We start from the raw sequence: 21434 nt of genomic DNA on the forward strand, positions 1-21434 counted from the left end.
CAAATGGAGCCGCGCTCTTCATCTAACGTTAATAGGGCAGATGGCCTCTGTTGACTTTCATAAAACTGCTCATCTGGGTGAGAATCATCCCTTTGTGAGTGCCTTACCACATATTCACTCACTTTGTCTTGTGGACTTTGCGATGGTAAAGACTCAAAGTCCCGCTGGCTCCCGTGAGAGCTTAATTCGATGGCAGCATTTTCCATGGCAATGGCCTTTGCAATAGCAGCCTCTGCTTCTGCTTCTTGCTTGAGCGCATCTAATTCTGCCTCTAGACGAGCCTTTCGATTTTAATGTTCATTTCCTTTCTGATGAAAGAGGCTCTGGCTTTCGCTGCTTCCGCCTCAGCCCGTGCTGTAGCAGCTGCCACGTTGACCATGGATCGCTGAGAGCGTGTAGATCGACGTGCACTAGATGACGTGTGTGATTTTGCATCAGCGGTCTTCATATTGTCTTGTATTTGTGGGGTCTCATTCATTGAAACTTGAGACTGAGGTTCTTCTTCCAAAACCATCTTCTTCTCAGAGGCCGTCATTTTACTATACTGTTCTCATCTGACATGAAACAGCAAGCTAAACTCGTTCCTTCAAAAAGTTTTCCTCCAATGAACAGACGATGTGTTGTACTTGGCAGGTAATTTTAATGAAGAAAAGGTAAAACTGAAATAACAAACACATAACAAAATACAGGTAAGTATTTTCTGTATTACTATTAATTAATAAATAAAGTATTTTTCCCCTTTACAGGTTGCACCTTCAAAATGTCTTAATTAAGATACAGGTAAATAAACAAATAAATAAACTCAGCACAAAACAAATAATATATTGCTCCTAAATTGGGTCTTAAGTTATTAAATTAAATATACTCACTGACAATACCCCGTGACCGAACAAAAGATGGATGGATAAAGATGGCATTAACTACAACATGTGCTTCTTCAACATGACCGCAACTGCAGCACAACAGGAAATGATCCCACCCACAAGAAATCCAAATTACAAAATAAAAGACACACCTTCAAAATAAAGGCATTCTATAATAAACAGTCTCTTGTAACTTCTTAATTACACCACAAGTATAAAGCCACAAAAAGGCTTTGTTGGTTGTCACCATTGTTGAGATTCATATGTTGATTCTTGATGTCTCTATACTACTAAAAAAAAAAAAAAAAAAATCAGCTCAAAATATTTCTGTATAATATATCTTTTTTTAAATTTCAGATTGTTATAATACTGATGCCAAGGGTCATGTGAGAAATTTTGACATTAATCATAGTATTTGTAAAAAGCTTAATTCCATCTATATATTATGTAATCTAAGCTAATATATTTAGAGTTTTGACTGTCATATCAGCGAATCAGATCATCATATGATGACTATAACATCACCAATGAATGACCAAGATCATCTGATATTTTCTCTTGCATTTGTTGCTATAACAAAAGTGTATCAAACACACAGTTAAAGCAGCCAGAGAAAACTAAAGTTAAAAATCTCAAGGGTCATGAGCCCAACTAAAGCAGACACTGATCTCAATCATGGTGACATCACATTTATTTTTAAGTTTTTTACACTTTATTTAAATTAGAATATTTGACTTTAATTTTATGGTTTTTGTTTGGCAGCCGCAGCTGCCAGTCATTTGACCCTTTTTTTTATGATGTTTTTACAATGAAGGTATTTGATCATAATAATGCAAGAAATACCTGTGAAATAACAGTGTTTTTTTTCGGTTTATTTAAATTAGAATATTTGACTTTAATTTTATGGTTTTTGTTTGCCAGTCATTTGACCCTTTTTTTACGATTTTTTTTACAATGAAGGTATATGATCGTGATTATTCAGGAAATACCTGTAAAATAACAGTGTTTTTCAGTTTATTTAATTTAGGATGTTTTACAGTTTTTTGGGGAGCTGACAGTCATTTGACCATTTTATCATTTAACTGTTCTGTTACTGTTTAATTACAGATTATATTTGTAATTTTACATACATTTTTATGTAATTTAAGAAAACAGAAAAAATACTGTATGAAAAATACAATCAATTTTCTTAAAAAAATGTGAATTACATGGAATTTGTCATTAATGTCACAATACCTAAAATAACAGCTGAATTTTTATTTTACAGATATTATTTGTAATTTTACAGTGTTTTGAGTACAATTTAAAATGAAAGAAAATGATCGTCAAAAAATCACAGTTATTTTCTGTAAAATTAGGAATTTTTTTACAGTGTACACTGTAAAAAAAAATCCTAATTTTACAGAAAATAACTGTGATTTTTTGACGATCATTTGTTTTCATTTTAAATTGTACTCAAAACGCTGATTTTTGTTTTGTTTTTTAGTAGTATAGACATCAAGAATCAACATATGAATCTCAACAATGGTGACAACCAACAAAGCCTTTTTGTGACTTTATAGTAGTTCATTTATTTTTTTTCATTGTCACCATTGTTGCGATTCATACACTGATGCTTGATGTCTGAGTGAGTCTATATGATCCTGTCAAAACAATTTCTGTATAATGACTTCAAAAAATCTGAGTATCACAGCACTGCAGGATCTTCTATAGCAGTTTTGGCATGCAAAAATTAACAACTAATATTTAACGACTTAATCAGATGTTACACTTCAGGTGGTATTAATAAAGCAAGACACTACATGATGACCATTATCACTAAAAAGTGACCAACATCATCTGATCTGAGTTTCTCTTGACTCCTACCATAACAAATATGCATCAGAGACACACAGTTAAAGCAGCCAGAGAAAAACTCGTTAAAAACTTATAGGTCAAGATCCCAACTAAAGCAAACACTGATTTCCATCATGGTGACATCAAACTTTATTCTTTTCAATAAAACTTCAACTTCTAAACCTCTGTTAATTCTCAATAAGAATGTTAGTATGAAAGAAATAAAGTCTGGATTGTAATAAGTGAAGATGCTGAGCTCCTGAGAGATCTGGTAGTGTTTAATGTTCTGTTGGGGTTTAAAGTGTTTCTGTATGGTGTGTTTTGTGTGTCACCATTGTGTTGAAGAGTAGAGCCTGAGCTTCAGTCCAGGGGTCCGTTCTTCGTACGTCGCTAACTCACTTAGCTGGATTTGATTGTTGGCGATTTGGCATGATCTTGGATTGTTTGGTTCTTCAACGCTCATCCTGGACTTGCTGTCATAGCAACATGTGCGCAAACTTAAACCTGCTCGGGAGCAGGCTTATTTCATGTTAACAGGATTAGATCCCGGCTTCATAAACGGAGCTGATAGTGATACGGGAAGTCCAGCGCAGCGCGATAGTGCACTTTCTTTCTGAGATATATATTTTTTCTCGTGATTCGTGAGATTGTCGTTTTTTCGTTTTTTTATGTTTAAAAAACAGTTTTAGGGTTTTTTTTTTTTTTTTTTTTTTTTTTTTTGTGTGGCATTTCCAAGCCACTTAAGACCCAATGTTGTAAAGCAGGTTTTTTTTATTTTATTTTTTTAGGCTATCATAATTTTTTATGAAGATCATACAATCATGACCATGCCGATCACTCAGGCTTCACTAACGTGATTTGTACCATAGACTATAGGCTACCATAGACTGCCATCAAGGCTATGAAGGGGATTCACAATGTAAATGTGCAGCCCAGTTACTATTGTGATTCTTAATATTCCAGATTAGTAATATTATATCAAATTTAAAAAAAGGCAGTTGACTAAAATCTTCCATATCACAAATGTGAAAGCAAAATGGCCAGGATCTGTGCATGACTTAAGCATTTTCAGAGATTCACATTTATGCCTTATTTGAAAGTGGTAAGAAAAGTTCCACAATTAAATATCAAGCTCACTGTATTACATACACTTATGCTGATCCTAACAGAACTGCATTTTTTCATAGGTGATTATGACATGTTCCTGCAGACAGGTGTTTTATGACCCCATTCCCTGACCCAAACCAGCTACAGTGCAGCTCTAGCCAGGACAAGGGCACACAATGAAATGAACTTTGGCTAACTAAAGGGAAGATTTCAGTGTCTGAAAAGTCTGAGGTTTGCACACCTGACAGGGCCTGTGACATTGTTGCATGTGCCATATTACACAACACTGCCAAAAAAAAAAAAAAACACTTTTCATTAAATGTTTAATAAAAGACAAATATGCTTAGTTCCTTGAGTTTTATTTCAATTGTTCTTTGTAAAGAAAAGCCAGTGGTCAAGTGCCTGCAACAAGAGATATTAGACACATGCCTCATGCAACAAATAAAAAGGAAAAGTTGGCTATATACTGCCCACCTGTTGGCCTATGTCTCCTCTGTGTGTGCAGACTCTTCTGTAGGCCTTTCTGTAGATGTGGAATCCTACAACTTATATTGCAGCCATAAAGCATTCAAGTATAAATTAAGTAAAGTTATTCATGCACTTGCAGGTAGGCTAGTTCCTCCATATGACAGTTATCTGAGAGGGTTTATTCACTGTCCAGTGCAATGGAAACAAATGGACATTACAAAGTCTTATACTTTCTTTCCTTTGGAAAGTTAGAAAATGTCCACTTACTGCACATATTTCAGCCACCACTTTCTTGGGAACAGATACAAGTGTTGGTGTATTATGTAAAAGTGCACAAAAGAGGAAAACACAATGTCATTACAATGAACTACACTGGGGAAAAATGTGATCAATAACTCATGGCAAAATATTTTTACATTAACATAAGTTTATCAGTTTTCACTTTCACAAGTCAAAGCAATTCATCATTACTCAAGATTTAACAGTTGAAATGACTATACGGCCTTAATTTAACGCAGCAAAAATTATTTTACAGTGTAGGCTACTAAGATCTTTTCTATTTTTTTCTCAGCCTTTTTCTTGGTTGCTTTTATAAACCGACAACCATTTATTTAACAGTGCCTTTTATAAAAGAGACTATAATATAACTAAAAATTACCATTATGTAGACTATTTTTGTACTTCACTTTTATTTGTTCCCATGTTCTAGTATGGTGACTGACATTACAATGCACAAAGTAATTATGCAATTATTAAAATACAAAAATACAGGCTAATAAGTGTTAAAAACATCTAACATGGCCACTTCTAACGGATTTAAATTGTCTGCTACTTTTTGCCAGCCCTCTCTCCTGGCTTTTGCAGACTTTGAGGTGTTCCCTGGCGTTTTAATTAAACATTAAAATTCCGAATAAACTTCGAATTTTAGTTCTTGCTCTGCTGAGGAGAAAAACTGAGCGCGCTCTTTGGCCACGCTGAGCAGCCAATAGCAGCGTTGCTGATCAATGTTTCTACTATCTATACATATCCCCTTTTAACCAGCGCATGAACGCGCAATTATCTCAGATAACTCAATCCAGCGATACTAATCATATCCGGCAAGTGTGTTAGAAGAACCGAGTTAGCCAGATCATGATTCGCACGATGATATCATCTTGGATGTGTCATTTGATCTTGGATGTAATAAGCAACGTACGAAGAACGGGCCCCTGGATGAGCAGAGAAACACTGATGATGTCACGGGCCGGGGTGACTAAAAACGGAACCTTATTTGTGGAAATTGTGTATGGGGAGCGCTTCCGGCGTAACACGAGGCCGATTCCGGGAAAACACGGAAGCAGCGAGAAGCGAAAGAGAGCTGACGAGCGCGATTGCTGTCAGCTGTGCAGCGGGAAAGATCCTGAAGGGGCGATTGGACCATGAGGATATAAAGAGGTGTGGGGAGCGGTGGGGGGACAGCAGAGTTTTCTGTGGAGATACAACAGGGAAGTGGCCAGCGGTGGAGAACATTGGACCTAAGGAGATAAGTGACAGTCTTCTTTTACCGAATATGACATGAGGATTCACTATAGTATTATTGGGTGGGAAATTTATTACACTCTGTCTATTTCTTAAAGAGGTTGTAACTCGACTGTAGTTGAAGGCATTATCCTGTGAAAGAAGAGGAGTGTTTTGGATGTGACATTGCAGTGCAGAGCTTGTTTATATCTGTAACAGAGTTTCCATCCGCCGAGGTTTTCGTCTGGGCCCACACACTGCTTTAATGTTTGAGGTTTGTGAATGCAGTGCTGGTTATTTTCATCACGTGTGCAGTTGAGTGTTTTTGCAGTGCATGCACGAGTGGAGGGGAGTTGCAGACTGTGTGGTACCCAAACGAACAGAGCTTTGACGTTACTGAACTCATACTGACTCGCTCTGCCTACCAGTTTATGCTGAAGTCCTGCTGAGCCAGTGAACTGAGCCACATCTCCGCTGCTGCATCCAGTCCTGTATCCAGGAAGAAAGAGTGAGCATACTGAATTCATACTAATCCACTCTGTTTACCAGTCTATGCTGAAGTCCTGCTGAGCCAGTGAACTGAGCCACATCTCCGCTGCTGCATCCAGTCCTGTATCCAGGAAGAAAGAGTGAGCATACTGAATTCATACTAATCCACTCTGTTTACCAGTCTATGCTGAAGTCCTGCTGAGCTAGTGAACCGAGCCACATCTCCGCCACTGCATCCAGTCCTGTATCCAGGAAGAAAGAGTGAGCATATTGTATCCATACTAGTCCCCTCTGTTTACCGGTCTATGCTGAAGTCCCGCTGAGCCAGTGAACCGAGCCACATCTTCGCTGCTGCATCTAGTCCTGTATCCAGGGAGAAAGAGTGAGCATACTGAATCCATACTAATCCACTCTGTTTACCAGTCTATGCTGAAGTCCCGCTGAGCCCGTGAACTGAGCCACATCTTCGCTGCTGTATCCAGTCCTGTATCCAGGGAGAAAGAGTGAGCATACTGAATCCATACTAATCCACTCTGTTTACCAGTCTATGCTGAAGTCCCGCTGAGCCAGTGAACCGAGCCACATCTTCGCTGCTGCATCCAGTCCTGTATCCAGGAAGAAAGTGAGCATACTGAATCCATACTAATCCACTCTGTTTACCAGTCTATGCTGAAGTCCCGCTGAGCCAGTGAACCGAGCCACATCTTCGCTGCTGCATCCAGTCCTGTATCCAGGGAGAAAGAGTGAGCATACTGAATCCATACTAATCCATTCTGTTTACCAGTCTATGCTGAAGTCTCGCGGGTCTAGCGACTCGAGTCCAGTCTCCACTGCTGTCATCTAGTCTGGACCTGTCGACGCAGGAGGGCCGGTTGGCCTGATCTTTCTCCTTGAGATTGCCTTTTAATTAAATAAATAAACTTGAGATTCCTTTTATTCTGTTGTCCGTTTTCCTTGAGCGGCGGGGTAGCTCCTCAGGGGGGAGGTACAGTAGAAGGGAGTGTCGGTTGGCACTTGGCGCCTCCACACCTCCGGCCTGTGACAATGATATTCTGCATGTTACTTTATTTAACTGACAGTAACTGTGTAGTTGCTGATGCAGTGACGTATAGTCCCAGCAAATCATGCATGTAGTTAACTGCATGTTTTTCAGTAAAAAATTCAGAAAATAAATGTGAAATAACTGTTTCTGTTAAAAAAAGATTACTGAAGATTTCTGTAAAAGTATTTTGCACTTATTTAAATTAGGATATTTTACATTAATTTTACGTTTTTTGTATGGCAGCCATTGCTGACAGTCATTTGACTTTTTTTTTATGGGATTTTTTTACAATGAAGGTGTTTGATTGTAATAATTCAGGAAATATTTGTAAAATAACAGTTTTTCTGTAAAAAATGTAAGAAATTTCTGTAAAAGTTTTTTGCACTTCATTTAAATTAGGATATTTTACTTTTTATGGTTTTTGTTTGGCAGCCGTAGCTAACAGTCATTGACCGTTTTTTTAAGATTTTATTTTTTACAGTGTATATATATGAAGCTGGACACTTTTTCGGGAGCATCTTTCTGAAGAAGGGCGTTCAGACTTTGGTTGTGAAATAAAGTCTAAAATTTCTGGCATCAAAGATCTCTGAGAAGTCATTTCCCCGATTGGCACCACAACACGAGCCCAATCTGTTTAACGTTGTGTGGAATGCCGCGGGAGACCACTCTGTGACGCGCTCTCTTGTACACGTGTGGGATCGTAAAAGAGCATTGTCTGCGTGATAATTGCTTATCAGTCCAGAGAATACAACAAAATACGGAAAAGAATGCCTACTTTTAACGCGAGTACAAGATAAATGCACTAAAATGGCAGCAATGAAGAAATAAAATGAAGAAATAACAGATGCAGAAAACAAGCTAGAAAAATATGTAGCGAAAATTGAAGAATAACACATTTTTAGAATCTATTTCAAATATGCTTCCATACATAACATCACGGTAAAGAATAATGTATTTAGCTTTTAAGGTTAAGATAATGATTCTGCTCAGCAAAGTTGCAATTCCAGTTTTCTCCTTATTGTCTTTAATGGCTCTTGGAGTCCCAGTTTCACTCAGACTGATGGGATTAGCACACGAATTTGTCTATGCAATTTGAATGATAGTGTTATGCTGATTGGGCCTGTTTCTCTTGAGCAAGCCAGAATGGATGATCCAGAGGAGTCATGGGAGAAAGTCATGTGGTCAGATGAGACCAAAATAGAACTTTTTGGTCATAATTCCACTAAAGGTGTTTGGAGGAAGAAGAATGATGAGTACCATCCCAAGAACACCATCCCTACTGTGAAGCATGGGGGTGGTAGCATCATGCTTTGGGGGTGTTTTTCTGCACATGGGACAGGGCGACTGCACTGTATTAAGGAGAGGATGACCGGGGCCATGTATTGCGAGATTTTGGGGAACAACCTCCTTCCCTCAGTTAGAGCATTGAAGATGGGTCGAGGCTGTGTCTTCCAACATGACAATGACCCGAAGCACACAGCCAGGATAACCAAGGAGTGGCTCTGTAAGAAGTATATCAAGGTTCTGGCGTGGCCTAGCCAGTCTCCAGACCTAAACCCAATAGAGAATCTTTGGAGGGAGCTCAAACTCCGTGTTTCTCCTCATCTGTGTGGAGGAGTGGGCCAAAATCCCTCCTGCAGTGTGTGCAAACCTGGTGAAAAACTACAGGAAACGTTTGACCTCTGCAATTGCAAACAAAGGCTACTGTACCAAATATTAACATTGATTTTCTCAGGTGTTCAAATACTTATTTGCAGCTGTATCATACAAATAAATAGTTAAAAAATCATACATTGTGATTTCTGGATTTTTTTTTTTTTTAGATTGTCTCTCACAGTGGACATGCACCTACGATGACAATTTCAGACCCCTCCATGATTTCTAAGTGGGAGAACTTGCAAAATAGCAGGGTGTTCAAATACTTATTTTCCTCACTGTATATATATATATATAAGGGTGCGATTTGAGAAAAAAAAACAGAGGGGGGGATGTTTTAAAACATTTTTATTCATAAAAATAAATCATGAGAACATGAACTTCATCACTGCATTTGCAGGAATTGTAAAATCTTTTTTCTTATTAACTCATGAAGTAGCCTAACGCAATATTTTTACTCTAATAGCTTATCTTTCCCAACACTGTGGTCCTTGTTCATTTGAGTCAACCTGGGACTGTGAGTTCTGCTGAAGCTGGGAGTTGCCGTCCATCGTACCTGTAGTAACATTCTCATTTGCAGTTTTAGGTTTTTTTTTTTTTTTTTTTTTGTGACGGTCCTGTAAAATATGATATGCTGCTCTGGACCCTTTTCATTGTTCCCAGCTAGCTAGCTAGAGTTTTCGCGCTGAAATATTACATAAATATTTGTACTTGGTGACATTCTGAAAAGCCGTACATGGATCAATGCTAATGGACAGGATCAGATAAATTAGCCGCAATGTCATCTATTGTCATATATCAGCCTCTGCTGAACCACGGATTGATTGCAAAGTTAAACCATCACAGTAGAAACAGTTTTACTGCTGCTGTTAAAGTAATAACGTTAACTTTACATCGCGATGCTGAGATACAGTGAAATGATAGAAAAGACAGATGCATTATAAATTTGTGTTAGTCAATTCGCCTCATTCGCGTCTACCGCTCCGCGCTAAACGCCTCATTCAACGCCTCATTCAGGACCTATAGACGCGTGTAAACGCGTCTTTACATTGACATTGAAATCACTCGCGCCAGACGAGTGAGTGAGCAATCAAAAAACCTTTGCTTTAGCCCAGGCACGGCACCAGGATTTCAGTTTTGGATGGGCCAGACCAATTGTGGGTGGGCCTTAAATTAAAAATGTAAAATTAAAAACGTTATCCAATCACTGTTTAACCTAATAAAAAATATTGACTACTAATATAATAATATAATATAGCCTACTGTTATATTATCTGTGCGTATACATAATCTAGATTTTAATAGCTTGATGCTCTTTAAATATTTTGTTGCATAGTTAAAAGTTTCGGTGCATAGGACGGACCTATCCGCGACCGCTCTCCATGGTTATGACCAAAGAAGAGCGCTTTGGAATCTCCATTACGCATCATACGCATCATACCTGGGCTGCATTTTCCATTGATGTTGTCTCTTAGCGCGCTACTAAGACTCTTAAGGTATAACTTAACTAAAGGTATACTACCACTAAAGGTAGCCTATACCATTGCTAGGCGTCTTCAGGGCTATCATCCACTCGCGAGGCAGAGGCGCTGGCGCCCTCCTAGCAACGGCGCTGTTTTTGGTAAAACATGATTTTGACCACTTCATTAAGTTTTGTAGAAAACTCATTTTTAAAAATTAAATGAACAACTACTAGTCGACTAGAAAAAAAATAATAATAATTTAGTCAGAGGCAGCCCTTATTCCACATATTTTCGAACCAGTCTCAGGCCATTCTGGGTTGGGCGAGCGACCCTGCGTAATGACCGAGCGGAGCGGAATATATTCAGAAATGCGCTCTCCGCTTACGAGCTCTGTCGGAACAAACCCGAACTAGCCTACTGTCTGCTGAACTTGTGCAGAAACATCAAAATAGACATAGCCAGCTTTTTAAAATTGTTTTTAAAACTATTAAACATTTAGACTATTTTAGTACACATTATGAGCTTATTGACGATTTTTTATAATTCTTGACAAAATTAGAATATATTAAAAGTTTTTTGTTTTTTTAAGTTTTGGGTGGGCCTGTTGAAAAGTGGGTGGCGTCTCGCAAGTGTTGATAGGCTATTACTCGTGAGATGTAACCAATCAGATAGCGCCGTGGGCGGGATATTGAGCAAGTCTGCAGAGTGGTGATTAGGCTGCGGCAGCTATATCAGAGGGGATTCACTAAAGTACAGGGGTTTCAGTACCGCGACGCACACGGGGCGTTTCCGAGGGTGTGGCCATCACACCCCTTTCCCAAAAAAAAAAAAAAAAAATTTCAGGTCATCGCACATGCGCAGAATATAGTGCCTTCTTCCCGCGCACTTTTCAAATTGGAGACCAAACTGAAGGACGATGAAGAGCAGACTGGTCGTCATTAAACAGCCATGGACAATCAAGGACAAAACAGCGAATTCGGTAACTATTTTTGAGCTTTTATTATGATCAAGAGGCAAACAGTTTTGTAAAAGATGCAATAGGATTCAAATGTAAGGAGTGGTTTCACGTGATATTGTTACCTGTAACGTTACTAAAGAGTAACATGTGCGTCAGATACCTGTGTGTGTGTGTGTGTGTGTGTGTGTGTGTGTGTGTGTGTGTGTGTGTGTGTGTGTGTGTGTGTGTGTGTGTTACAGGGGCTTAATGCGAGATACCTGTCCTAACTGAGTAACGTGTGCATCAGATACCTGTGTGTGTGTTTACAGGGGCTTCATGCGAGATACCTGTCCTAACTGAGTTACATGTGCATCAGATACCTGTGTGTGTGTTTACAGGGGCTTCATGCGAGATACCTGTCCTAACTGAGTAACGTGTGCATCAGATACCTGTGTGTGTGTTTACAGGGGCTTCATGCGAGATACCTGTCCTAACTGAGTAACGTGTGCATCAGATACCTGTGTGTGTGTTTACAGGGGCTTCATGCGAGATACCTGTCCTAACTGAGTAACGTGTGCATCAGATACCTGTGTGTGTGTTTACAGGGGCTTCATGCGAGATACCTGTCCTAACTGAGTAACGTGTGCATCAGATACCTGTGTGTGTGTTTACAGGGGCTTCATGCGAGATACCTGTCCTAACTGAGTTACATGTGCGTCAGATACCTGTGTGTGTGTTTACAGGGGCTTCATGCAAGATACCTGTCCTAACTGAGTTACATGTGCATCAGATACCTGTGTGTGTGTTTACAGGGGCTTCATGCGAGATACCTGTCCTAACTGAGTAACATGTGCATCAGATACCTGTGTGTGTGTGTGTGTGTGTGTTTACAGGGGCTTCATGCGAGATACCTGTCCTAACTGAGTTACATGTGCATCAGATACCTGTGTGTGTGTTTACAGGGGCTTCATGCGAGATACCTGTCCTAACTGAGTTACATGTGCATCAGATACCTGTGTGTGTGTTTACAGGGGCTTCATGCGAGAAACCTGTCCTAACTGAGTTACATGTGCATCAGATACCTGTGTGTGTGTTTACAGGGGCTTCATGCGAGATACCTGTCCTAACTGAGTTACATGTGCATCAGATACCTGTGTGTGTGTGTGTGTTTACAGGGGCTTCATGCGAGAAACCTGTCCTAACTGAGTTACATGTGCATCAGATACCTGTGTGTGTGTTTACAGGGGCTTCATGCGAGATACCTGTCCTAACTGAGTAACATGTGCATCAGATACCTGTGTGTGTGTTTACAGGGGCTTCATGCAAGATACCTGTCCTAAATGAGTTATATGTGCGTCAGATACCTGTGTGTGTGTGTGTTTACAGGGGCTTCATGCAAGATACCTGTCCTAACTGAGTAACATGTGCATCAGATACCTGTGTGTGTGTTTACAGGGGCTTCATGCAAGATACCTGTCCTAACTGAGTTACATGTGCATCAGATACCTGTGTGTGTGTGTTTACAGGGGCTTCATGCGAGATACCTGTCCTAACTGAGTAACATGTGCGTCAGATACCTGTGTGTGTGTTTACAGGGGCTTCATGCAAGATACCTGTCCTAACTGAGTAACGTGTGCATCAGATACCTGTGTGTGTGTTTACAGGGGCTTCATGCAAGATACCTGTCCTAACTGAGTAACGTGTGCATCAGATACCTGTGTGTGTGTTTACAGGGGCTTCATGCGAGATACCTGTCCTAACTGAGTAACATGTGCGTCAGATACCTGTGTGTGTGTTTACAGGGGCTTCATGCAAGATACCTGTCCTAACTGAGTAACGTGTGCATCAGATACCTGTGTGTGTGTTTACAGGGGCTTCATGCGAGATACCTGTCCTAACTGAGTAACATGTGCGTCAGATACCTGTGTGTGTGTTTACAGGGGCTTCATGCGAGATACGTGTCCTAACTGAGTAACATGTGCGTCAGATACGTGTGTGTGTGTGTTTACAGGGGCTTCATGCGAGATACCTGTCCTAACTGAGTTACATGTGCGTCAGATACCTGTGTGTGTGTTTACAGGGGCTTCATGCGAGATACCTGTCCTAACTGAGTAACATGTGCATCAGATACCTGTGTGTGTGTTTACAGGGGCTTCATGCGAGATACCTGTCCTAACTGAGTAACATGTGCATCAGATACCTGTGTGTGTGTGTTTACAGGGGCTTCATGCGAGATACCTGTCCTAACTGAGTAACGTGTGCATCAGATACCTGTGTGTGTGTTTACAGGGGCTTCATGCGAGATACCTGTCCTAACTGAGTAACATGTGCGTCAGATACCTGTGTGTGTGTGTTTACAGGGGCTTCATGCGAGATACCTGTCCTAACTGAGTTACATGTGCGTCAGATACCTGTGTGTGTGTTTACAGGGGCTTCATGCGAGATACCTGTCCTAACTGAGTAACATGTGCATCAGATACCTGTGTGTGTGTTTACAGGGGCTTCATGCGAGATACCTGTCCTAACTGAGTTACATGTGCGTCAGATACTTGTGTGTGTGTGTGTTTACAGGGGCTTCATGCGAGATACCTGTCCTAACTGAGTAACGTGTGCATCAGATACCTGTGTGTGTGTGTGTGTGTTTACAGGGGCTTCATGCGAGATACCTGTCCTAACTGAGTAACATGTGCATCAGATACCTGTGTGTGTGTTTACAGGGGCTTCATGCGAGATACCTGTCCTAACTGAGTTACATGTGCGTCAGATACTTGTGTGTGTGTGTTTACAGGGGCTTCATGCGAGATACCTGTCCTAACTGAGTAACGTGTGCATCAGATACCTGTGTGTGTGTGTGTTTACAGGGGCTTCATGCGAGATACCTGTCCTAACTGAGTAACATGTGCGTCAGATACCTGTGTGTGTGTTTACAGGGGCTTCATGCGAGATACCTGTCCTAACTGAGTAACGTGTGCATCAGATAGAACTAACTACTTTAATATGAATATTACTCTGTTTGCCATTTCCCATCAGACTGGCTTCCATCATCTTTTCAAATATGCTCATCTTCAGAAGAGTACATCACAGGCATAGTTTCTTCAGAAGAAGACCTGAAACTACTTCTGGAAAACCACAAACGGGCAACTGGCACATCTTACACTGTTTGGTAATTTATCAGTTTCTAAATTAACTGCATATCTTACACTGTTTGGTAATTTATCAGTTTCTAAATTAACTGCATGTTTATTTTTTTTAATTGTTTATTTATGACCTTATTGGAAGTATTGTTATGAAGAACATTTGTTGCGTTTTATAGACATGCACTTAAGACAGCCACTTTCATTAAACAAATCTTTATTTACAGTTTTCTCATAATTGAACCCTATTTGCATGAAACATGAGAAAGTAAAAGAAAGGGAATGTGCTATGAAAAGTATTAAATGCCTTTTTCTTTTATTTACTTCCTGGTGACAGGTCAGATGACAGTCAAAAAAAACAAAAAGTGGCATCCCGATTTCTCTGGAAAGTAGAAGACTATTCAAAACACATTCCGCTCTCTGTGAAAAGAAGAGTGATATATGCTTGCCAGCATGGAAAAAACTACAAAAAGGCCCCAAAACCAGATGAGTTGGTATGTTCTAAAGTCTGCACACATTTTCATGAGCTTAATGTATGTTGTATGAGATCGGGGAAATAATCTTAAACAGGTCATTCAAGTCCTTGATTCTGATTGGTTGAGCTGCATTGTAAGTTATTCGATAAACATACACCTGTGACCTAATTACATCAGTGTTTCTGTATGAAAATATTTTTATGGACTAACCTTGGTATAAAAGCAATAAGGTAAGTAAGGTAGCCGTGTTTTACAGTGAATTTAGAACGGCTAAGTGCCCCCTAGCTATTCTAAATTCTATGTAAAACACTGCTTCATGGGGCTTATTGCTTTCATTTACTTTTAGACAAAATTGTAGGCATATCTATTTTTGTATTACTACTATTTTTGCCTGGCCCTAGAAATGTAGTGATATAGAAATAATTTGTCTTTCAATCTGCAGCATACTGAACATGAATATATCAGCAGAAGAAGGTTTCACATTCAAAGCAGCAAGAAAGTTGATTGCCCAGCAAAACTATATGTCAGATATATACTAAGGTAAATGTAACTGTCATGGCTCATTTAAATGCACTCATTTAATATTTATAACTTTATTACCATTATAAAGGTAAAGTTTTGCAGATACTGACAGATACTGACAGATACTCATTATGGTATGTTGTTCTTGGCAGATATGACAACTTTGCTGTTGGTGACAAAAGTTCTAGAAGTGAAAAACATGCAGCTATAAAGAGGCTTCTGGAGTCAATAAAAGAGAACCCCACTGTCACTTCTGAAGTAATACATGTCAAAATACCTTTGGAAGAAGCACACAAAAAGCACAACATTTCAGAAAACTGTCATTTCTCAAATAAGATCCATCAAGGGGTGCGTGACAAAATACATGAATATGTTTCACTTGGAATGACCTCTGTCCCTTTCCTGAAGAAGATTCTGAAAACATTTGTCCAGAAAGAGCTTTCTTGCATGGGAAGTGTTCTACCACACCCACAGGACCCATCATACTACCCATCAAGTCATGTTATTCAAAACCATGTGCACCAGGCCTTACTTGCTGGAAAATACTCTGGCTTTGATCAACTTCAACTGGAAAAGAAAATAGATGAATGGAAACTAACAGATTCAGGTGCCCGGTTTTTCTTTAGGCAGTGCACAGAGAACTACAGACATCAGACAGAAATTCCTGTTGAAGTGAATGCACAAAGAAGTGGATTTCCAGTCACCGAAGACTCTGATTTTGAGGAGATACACACCGGAGATGACCACATCACAAGAAACATTCTTGTTTATTCATCAAAACATACAACAGCAGCATTTACTTAAGCGTTATGGAGATATGGTCCTACTTGATGCCACCTACAGAACTACCAAATATGCTTTGCCCCTGTTTCTGGTTGTTGTTCGGACTAATGTTGGCTACAAACCGATTGCTGAGTTTATATGTGAAAACGAGACAACCAGAGCGATAGCTGAAGCTCTTACCATCCTGAAACAATGGAACCTGCATTGGGAACCAAAGTACTTCATGCTTGATTATTCACAACAGGAATATCAAGCTCTGGACCATACATTTCCAAATGCACAGAAGTATCTATGCTCATTCCATCGTGAGCAAGCTTGGATACGATGGACTAGACAAGGTACAGTCCAGCTGAAGTGAATTATTACTATCATTCTTTTTATATATACCAGAATTCCATTATAGTCTTTGTTTTTCATTATAATCCTGGATATGTGGTGATGTATATTTCATTAGAAGTAAACCAATACATCCTTAAATTTACATTTGAGTTTTTCAAAAACATCTTTCAAAATACTTTCAATAGTGTATTACATTTGTTTTCTTAGTTTTATTAATTTGCATTTAATTTGTACTGTTAATTAGTCATCTGAAACGTATAGGTAATTCCTATTTTTTACAGTGTTTAATATCCCATATACTCTCTTTCTGGCAGCCAAGAACAAGTTGTCCCTCTCTGAGCAAAGTGAACTACTTGGCCATCTGCGTGAGATAGCTAGTGCCCCAAGTGAATCTTCATGTGATAGGGAGGTTGACAGACTGAAGGAGAGCAATGTTTACAAAAAGTCATTTGAAGTCAGACATTATGTTGATACAAGGTGGCTATGTATTCAGGAGGTGAGGTACTGCACTGGACATGTTCCGTGTTCAATTGTTGTACAGTACATTTAGATTGGTATAAAAGGGACAGGCCAGCATTTAGTTTTTTCTAAAATTATTACGCCGTCAACACCAGATAGACACAACAAAAGCAAGTCATCATCACTGATTCAGTCTACACTTGATTATGGTAGTTCCGCTGAGTCTAGGAAATAGATGCCTCAATCTATTTTTTCCACTGTCTGGACTGTTTAGGATATTCGCTTTTATGCATCCAGTATAGACTGGGTGTAATGTTCCGTTCTTTCTGTATCGATTACCTTTATCAAAGTAATATGTTCTTTTCTTTTTCAGCGGTGGTGTAGGGCCTATGTGCCACAAGGATTCTCTGTGGCAGTGACCACCAACAATGGAGTTGAGGCTCTCAATAAATCTTTGAAGAGCTTCTACCTCAAATTTTCTGGAACAGGAAGTCTTACATCTCTGCTTGAAACTATGATATGCGATTTCATCCCTGAACAGTTGCTATCCTACAGGAGACTCAACTTCATCTACAGTAGTGAATGCAAAGCATACAATCCAGATGTGCCAACGTTCCTGAGAGACAGACCCAGGAGTTTTGTCAAACATTGCTTAAATAGCATCCAAGCAGCTTCCATCTATACAAAAGAGCATGTCGAGGTACTTGGAAAGGAATCTTTCAAGGTGAAGAGTGAGACCACCTCTGCATGGTACAGAGTAGAACTTGGAGACTCGGAACGGTACCCATCTTGTGAATGTGTCCTCTTCAGAACAACGTTCTTACCATGCAAGCATTTCTTCGCTGTTTTTAGCCACTCTGACAAAACATGGGGAGACCTTAGCCCAGTCTATTGTCAAAGCCCATATATAACTCTGGATTTCAGTGTTGCTCTAACAAATCCACCAATCACTGAGAACAGCACTCAAGAAGACTTCTCTAGTGACTTTTGTGTTAGTCCTCTTCCTTACCAAAGTAAACAGACACACAACAGTGAGCCACAGTAAACTGGTGTAGGAGCAGATCAGCAGCGCTTGCGCGAAGAGCTCAAACAGTTACATGATGTTTCATATATGTGCACTGACAAGGAGGCAATTCAGAATGCATCTTGTGTTGTTCATGAGCTTTGTAAAACACTCAAAGACAGTTTACCTAAGGATCATGGCATGGTTCTCCAGCAGCAAGAAACTGTCAACCAAAACCTTCGGGCTTTACCAAGTCGCTGTAAGAAGGCCAAACAAAAAACTGTCAGAAAACGCAAAATGAGAGCGATGGCAGTTGCTAATGAAGGTTTGTTATATTACAATTAAATGTATATAAAATCAAATAAAAATGTTTTGATCCTGTAGCATTACTGTGCAATTTATTTTTGTAAATTATGTACTATTTTATTTCCTGTTTTGTTGACCTGTCAACTTGGTGTATAGTACATATGACTTGTCTTGGCATTTGCCAACCTTTTTAAAGTTCATTGTTGAAAATATCTCTATGCTTTTTATTCTTTTTCATATTCTGTTTATTTCCTCATCAGGTGATGGCCATTTCCATAAAAAGTCTAAGACGACAGAGATGGACAAAGACCCGCTCCAGGCAATATACAGTTACTATATACTATTAATGAATCTGCTATTAATGGTTGAAATTTAAGTTGTTTGTGATTTTTCTCCTCAGTCATGTGGTGTGGAGGTCTCTGTGGAAGAAACCAGGAAAGCTTCCACACTGATACACTCTGACAATCTTGTGAACCATAGTGAAAACTTACCTAGGTTAACACAGGTGAGAATATGATTGTGAAATAAAATGTTCTGTCAATAACATCTGTCCACTGAGTAAATTCTTTCAGCTATGTACGTTGTTTTTTTTTTAGGACATGGCATCAGAGGTGAGACATATTCTGAAACAAGATGACCCAAACATGGTGATAAGCACAGCTTTCAAACTATGCATCAGACAGGGCGACCTGGCAACCCTGGAGGAGGGTTCCTGGCTCAATGACATGGTAAGAGTGTAAGTGAACATACAGTAAGATTAAATCTTACCATATTTATGATTATCCAGTACACTTTCTTTCTCAAAAAATTAAATATTTATGTTCATAATGAATCAAATGCAACTACTTGCTTGATGACTGCACAAATTTCGCTTACTTTTAACCCTCTGACCAACTACCATCTCAGTTAGGTACATCACTTTTGATGAATAGATCAATTCCTTTTTTTTTTCTTGTGTAAATTATTTTTGTCTCATTCACAGTCTTGTAATTGGGTACATTCACATTGACTTCATCCAGCATTATTATTTTAGTTAACTTGTCATGCTTTTTATCGTTCAATAAATATAAATTTATTTTTTGGGATGAATGGTACTAATAATATTGTAGCTAATAATCTTTGTTGTATATCTATCACTGTTTTGCTTGTTTGCATTAAAATCCCACAGACATCAGGTTGGACACAACAATCTCTGATTTCTTTAAATATTGGCATTGGTCTGATTAATCTGAGCATTTTAAAAAGCTCTAATGTTGGCCGTCAGGGATATGTGTATTATGATTATTTTTACTCTTATGTTTTCAAGGTTATCAACTTCTATTTGTCTCTGATAATGAAGAGGAGCAATGATCAGCAGGAAGGCCTTAAAGTGTACTGTTTGAGCACATTTTTCTACTCAAAGCTTCTGAGTAGTGACGGACATTTTGCAGGCCATGCAGCAGTAAAGAAATGGACAAAAACAGTGGATCTCTTCCTCTGTGATCTTGTTCTTGTTCCTTTGCACCTTGGCTTGCACTGGGCTTTGGCTGTAAGTAATTTATGTATAGCAATGCCTTTGTAACACATTGTTTCCATATCTATACACTATTAAAAGTATAAGAATGGTATATATACTTTTTCACTATTTAAAAAAATAATAATTCCATTTGCCTATCACCAGGTAATTGATTTCAAATCCCGGACCATCCAGTGCTATGACTCCATGGGTCAGAGACATGATGACATCTGTCACATATTGTTGTGAGTTATGTCCAATTGCAAACCTCTAACTGCTTTCAAGGCTTGTATACATGTCTGATGTGTGATTAATTGACAGGAAATACCTCATGGAGGAAAACAAAATCAAAAAAGCCTGCTGCTTTGAGGCTTCCAGATGGACCATCGGCCGAATGAGAACCAACGTATGCATACCCTCATATAAGAAGTAATACAAAATTTCTTTAAACTGTGTCCTTTTATTAACCGTTATACTTGTTTCTAGGCAATTCCCAAACAGACAAATGGAAATGACTGTGGTGTGTTTATCTGCAAATATGCAGACTTCCTTTCTCAAGGAAAGCCACTTACTTTCAGACAGGTACATGATCAAGCTACAATATTTATATTTCTCACAAACTTTATTTTTAACACTTGTTTGACTTTATCAATAACCATATAAATAACCATATCTATCCACTAACACACTAGTTTATACCTCACTCAAAACTTAGGACTAACATGGAACACCTTAGCAACTATATCACTCACTGATAAATCTTCAAAAGCTTTTAATTTGTCAAAATCCATGATCAAAGTTTGTCTGTACATGATTGTTCTCTCTTTTCATATAGTGTGACATTCCAGTCATACGGAAGGTGATGGTGTGGGAGATAGTACATCAGACGATCCTGTAAAGAATGTGTCCAGAGACATCCAAAGGTTGAAGTCCTGCCTTGTTCTGCTTGCTGTTAATATTTGACATTTTCTTTTTTAATAAAGTTGAGTATGAACAAATAGTTGTCAGTATGTCTTTTTTAGATAGCAGTAGAAAAGTTTGTAAAAGTAAATTAGTAAAAACCTAGGTTTAACTCTAGACTTTACACAAGTTCTAAGATCATTTCAAATAAAATCTGTATATTCTAGTATGTCTATTAGAATATAAATTTTATTTGAAATTCTCTAAGAACTTGTGTAAAGTCTGTGAGCTAATTAAAGTGAAGCATGAATTTTGCATAAAAACATTCTTACACAAGCCCCTGTAAACACACACACAGGTATCTGACGCACATGTTACTCAGTTAGGACAGGTATCTTGCATGAAGCCCCTGTAAACACACACACAGGTATCTGATGCACGTTACTCAGTTAGGACAGGTAACTTGCATGAAGCCCCTGTAAACACACACACAGGTATCTGACGCACATGTTACTCAGTTAGGACAGGTATCTTGCATGAAGCCCCTGTAAACACACACACAGGTATCTGATGCACGTTACTCAGTTAGGACAGGTATCTCGCATGAAGCCCCTGTAAACACACACACAGGTATCTGACGCACATGTTACTCAGTTAGG

The 21434-nt window shown here is 39.0% G+C and overlaps 1 protein-coding gene across 2 annotated transcripts; it reads left to right on the forward strand.

The window, feature by feature from the left end:
• Nucleotides 1-5604: 5604 nt before the first annotated feature.
• LOC307173225 (sentrin-specific protease 2-like) lies at nt 5605-20866 on the forward strand. 2 transcript variants are annotated; one of them, XM_079896175.1, is made up of 15 exons: nt 5707-6882; nt 6924-11400; nt 11688-14521; nt 14830-14986; nt 15411-15508; nt 15643-16611; nt 17445-18399; nt 18641-18699; nt 18781-18885; nt 18977-19108; nt 19687-19908; nt 20041-20120; nt 20197-20281; nt 20362-20457; nt 20711-20866. In XM_079896175.1, the coding sequence occupies exons 7-15, from the start codon at nt 18183-18185 to the stop codon at nt 20771-20773; spliced, it is 1059 nt and encodes a 352-aa protein (XP_079752301.1). In that variant the 5' UTR covers nt 5707-6882; nt 6924-11400; nt 11688-14521; nt 14830-14986; nt 15411-15508; nt 15643-16611; nt 17445-18182; the 3' UTR covers nt 20774-20866. The 2 variants fall into 2 exon arrangements, with proteins under 2 accessions (XP_079752300.1, XP_079752301.1); XM_079896174.1 differs by having other exon boundaries at nt 5605-11400.
• Nucleotides 20867-21434: the final 568 nt, after the last annotated feature.

This window comes from Squalius cephalus (assembly GCF_949319135.1).
Source record: "Squalius cephalus genome assembly, chromosome: 16".
Classification (NCBI taxonomy): Eukaryota; Metazoa; Chordata; class Actinopteri; order Cypriniformes; family Leuciscidae; genus Squalius; species Squalius cephalus.